This window comes from Gadus macrocephalus, chromosome 4 (genome assembly GCF_031168955.1).
Source record: "Gadus macrocephalus chromosome 4, ASM3116895v1".
NCBI classification, from domain to species: domain Eukaryota; kingdom Metazoa; phylum Chordata; class Actinopteri; order Gadiformes; family Gadidae; genus Gadus; species Gadus macrocephalus.
Window position 1 is genome coordinate 10,144,376 of NC_082385.1, and position 4,302 is coordinate 10,148,677.

The window sequence follows — 4,302 nt, forward strand, 5'->3', positions numbered from 1 at the left end:
TCTACCTGTCTCTCTCTCTCTGTCTGCCTGTCTCCCTCTCTCTCTCTCTCTCTGGGTCTCTGTCCCTCTCCCTCTGTCTACCTGTCTCCCTCTCTCTGTCTGCCTGTCTCCCTCTCTCTCTCTCTCTCTGGGTCTCTGTCCCTCTCCCTCTGTCTACCTGTCTCTCTCTCTCTGTCTGCCTGTCTCCCTCTCTCTCTCTCTCTCTCTGGGTCTCTGTCCCTCTCCCTCTGTCTACCTGTCTCTCTCTCTCTGTGTCTGCCTGTCTCTCTCTCTCTCTGTCTGTCTCTCTGTCCCTCTCCCTCTGTCTACCTGTCTCCCTCTCTCTGTCTACCTGTCTCTCTCTCTCTGTCTACCTGTCTCTCTCTCTCTGTCTGCCTGTCTCCCTCTCTCTGTCTACCTGTCTCTCTCTCTCTGTCTGCCTGTCTCCCTCTCTCTGTCTACCTGTCTCTCTCTCTCTGCCTACCTGTCTCCCTCTCTCTGTCTGCCTGTCTCTCTCTCTCTGTCTGCCTGTCTCCCTCTCTCTCTCTCTCTCTCTCTGTCTGCCTGTCTCCCTCTCTCTCTCTCTCTGTCTGCCTGTCTCTCTCTCTCTGTCTGCCTGTCTCCCTCTCTCTCTGTCTGTCTCTCTGTCCCTCTCCCTCTGTCTACCTGTCTCTCTCTGTCTGCCTGTCTCTCTCTCTCTCTGTCTGTCTCTCTGTCCCTCTCCCTCTGTCTACCTGTCTCTCTCTCTCTGTCTACCTGTCTCTCTCTCTGTCTGCCTGTCTCCCTCTCTCTCTCTCTGTCTGTCTCTCTGTCTCTGCAGAACGGCTACACGCCCCTGCACATCGCGGCCAAGCAGAACCAGGTGGAGGTGGCCAGCTGCCTGCTGCAGAGCGGGGGCGTCGGCCAACGCCGAGTCGCTGCAGGGGGTCACGCCGCTGCACCTGGCCGCCCAGGAGGGCCGGCCGGACATGGCCGCGCTGCTCATCTCCAAGCAGGCCAACGTCAACCTGGGGAACAAGGTACCGCCGGGGAGCAGGAGGAGCCCCAGCTGAGGGGCTCGGTTCAGTCGCGTCGTAGTTCAGGGAGCTCATCGCTTTGTTTGTCGTTTTTTTGTGCAGAGGTTAAGTAGTTCAGTTTAGTAGTTCAGTAGTCTTAATAGTTTGGTAGTTAAGTTTACTCGTTCAGTAGTCTAATTGTTTGGCAGTTCAGTTTAGCAGTTCAGTCTTCTAGTCATATATTATATCTTATAAACATTCAACTGAAGCCGATTAAATGTAGAATGAAGAGTAGTTCATAGTATTGTTCAGTTCATTTCTGTTCTTTAATTGTTTTGTATTGTAGTAGTTTAGTAGGTCAGTAGTCTAATAGTTGAGTGTAGTCCTATAAACTCCCAACAGATGAAATCAAATGATTTAGAAATGTTCCTCTGTTTTTTTAAACTGCAACACCGTGCCCCCCCTCCCTCTTACCCTGTGCCCCCCTCCCTCTAACCCTGTGCCCCCCTCCCTCTAGCCCTGTGCCCCCCTCCCTGTAACCCTGTGCCCCCCTCCCTCTTACCCTGTGCCCCCCTCCCTCTAACCCTGTGCCCCCCTCCCTCTAACCCTGTGCCCCCCTCCCTGTAACCCTGTGCCCCCCTCCCTCTTACCCTGTGCCCAACTCCCTGTAACCCTGTGCCCCCCCTCTCTGTAACCCTGTGCCCCCCTCTCTGTAACCCTGTGACCCCCTCCCTCTAACCCTGTGACCTCTTGTTCCAGAACGGTCTCACTCCTCTTCACCTGGTGGCCCAGGAGGGTCATGTGGGCATCGCCGACACGCTGGTGAAGCAGGGGCGCCTCCGTCTACGCCGCCTCAAGGGTAACTCCACACACACTTCCACAGACCCTCCACAGACCCTCCACAGACCCTCCACAGACCCTCCACAGAGCCTCCACAGAGCCTCCACAGACCCTCCACAGAGCCTCCACAGAGCCTCCACAGACCCTCCACAGACCCTCCACAAGACCCTCCACAGACCCTCCACAGAGCCTCCACAGACCCTCCACAGACCCTCCACAGAGCCTCCACAGAGCCTCCACAGACCCTCCACAGACCCTCCACAGAGCCTGGTGTTTACTGCTTGAGGTTACCAAAAGTATCCTCGTTTCACCGTTGATATGTCAGTCAGATCTGGATTCAGATGAGAGAGAATTTGATGCTTACATATTGATGGAGTACAATATGGATGCTGCTAGACAGTGGCTTGACGTTGGAAGGAATTGGTAAGGTGTTTTTAATTAGAAAACATTTTGTGTCGACTGCATGAAATAATGATCTCCCGCTGTGTTTATACAATTTTACACGCGTTCAAACACGGTGGAAGATGCTGATAATGAGGAAATAATGAGGCCATTAACTAACAAACAAACAACTGTCATCTCTCGTTCGCTCTCTCTCTATCTGTGTCTCTCTCTCTATCTGTGTCTCTCTCTCTATCTGTGTGTCTCTCTCTCTCTCTCTCTCTCTCTCTCTCTCCTCTCTCTCTCTCTCTCTCTCTCTCTCTCTCTCTCTCTCTCTCTCTCTCTCTCTCTCTCTCTCTCTCTCTCTCTCTCTCTCCTCTCTCTCTCTCTCTCTCTCTCTCTCTCTATCTGTGTGTCTCTCTCTATCTCTCTCTCTCTCTCTCTCTCTCTCTCTCTCTCTCTCTCTCTCTCTCTCTCTCTCTCTGTGTGTGTGTGTCTCTCTCTCTCTCTCTCTCTCTCTCTCTCTCCTCTCTCTCTCTCTCTCTCTCTCTCAGATGGGCTACACTCCCCTCCATGTGGCCTGTCATTATGGCAACATCAAGATGGTGAAGTTTCTGCTGCTGCAGCAGGCACATGTCAATAGCAAGACACGGTATGCTGTCTGTCTGTCTATATATCTGTGCATCAAATTAGTTGATCTATCAATCTATCTATCTATTAGTGTCTGTCTCTATTTATATAAATCTATATATCTGTATCTATGTACCTATATACATCTATTTATCTACATGTGTATCTCAATGCATCTATATCTATATGTATCTCTATCTCTCTATTTATGTATCTATATGTATATATATGTGTGTCTCTATCTATCTCTATATAACTCTACGTCCCTCTTTGTACCTCTATCCAGGTGGCTACACCCCCCCTGCCCCAGGCTGTATTGTATATATATATATGTGTGTCTCTATCTATCTCTATATAACTCTACGTCCCTCTTTGTACCTCTATCCAGGTGGGCTACACCCCCTGCCCCAGGCTGTATTGTATATATATATATGTGTGTCTCTATCTATCTCTATATAACTCTACGTCCCTCTTTGTACCTCTATCCAGGTGGGCTACACCCCCCCTGCACCAGGCCGCCCAGCAGGGTCACACAGACATCGTCAGCTTGCTCCTGAAACACGGGGCCCCCCCCCAACGAGATCACCACGGTGAGCTCCCGGGCCGAACCCCCTCTCATAGTCCTAAAGACTGCCCCTTCAGGGGGGGGGGGGTTCAGGCACACGTTTCCAGTCTTTATCTTATATTCAACATAGATACCGAAAGTACTAGCGATATATAATAAATAATCACGATTCAGTGATTATTAACTTGCAAACACCTGCTTCCGCGGGTCCCTTTGGACAGACACGTCAAGTGATGATGTCCTTCCATAACTACCTTCCCTCGCATATGAACTGCTGAGGTCTCAAGGGCGAAGTGTGTCACTGTGTCCGTACTCGAGCTATTTGATCTTTATCTTTATTACACCATGATCGTTATAATCTCCGCCTGGAGGATGATGGTTTTCTTTGACAGAGGCGTCCCTTATTGTCTGCTCCTTTGCCCCTTTGATACTGAGCGATGTCACAGTCGTCTTAAGATGAATATATACTGACTTGGATATTTCACTCTCTTGCATCACAGTGCAAAATAAGGGGCAGACTGTGTTCAACTGCTTTATAATAGTTTCATAAAGGTGTAATAGTGAAAGAATAATGTATGCCATAACGAGAAAATTTTACGAAAAATGAATAATATACGTAATATTAAAATATTGTTTATAAGTGTGTAATGTACTAATGAGGTGATGAAGGTAGATATTTGTAGACATATGTAAAGGCAGAAACAATGAGGAGAATAGAAAACTTCACTTCCCAAATGAAAATGTTTACATGTTCTTTGGGAACATGTAATGGATAAAGGAATCTTAATGGAGAAATGTCATGTGATGGTGGTGTTGATTGAGTGTTATTTATGTCGTTTACTTGACATTAGCATCTTAAGTCTGCTGTAGCCCTAATTGGCTATTAACACAAACACAAAGTCAGGCCAGCGG

The 4,302-nt window shown here is 48.8% G+C and overlaps 1 protein-coding gene across 1 annotated transcript in view; it reads left to right on the forward strand.

Annotated features, from left to right (window-relative positions):
* Positions 1–4,302, forward strand: part of LOC132454856 (ankyrin-1-like) — a 75,355-nt gene that overhangs the window by 50,264 nt on the left and 20,789 nt on the right. The window contains 7 exon segments of the mRNA XM_060048406.1: positions 800–871; positions 873–998; positions 1,734–1,802; positions 1,804–1,833; positions 2,750–2,847; positions 3,315–3,393; positions 3,395–3,415. Of these exon segments, the coding sequence (XP_059904389.1) occupies positions 800–871; positions 873–998; positions 1,734–1,802; positions 1,804–1,833; positions 2,750–2,847; positions 3,315–3,393; positions 3,395–3,415 (495 nt within the window).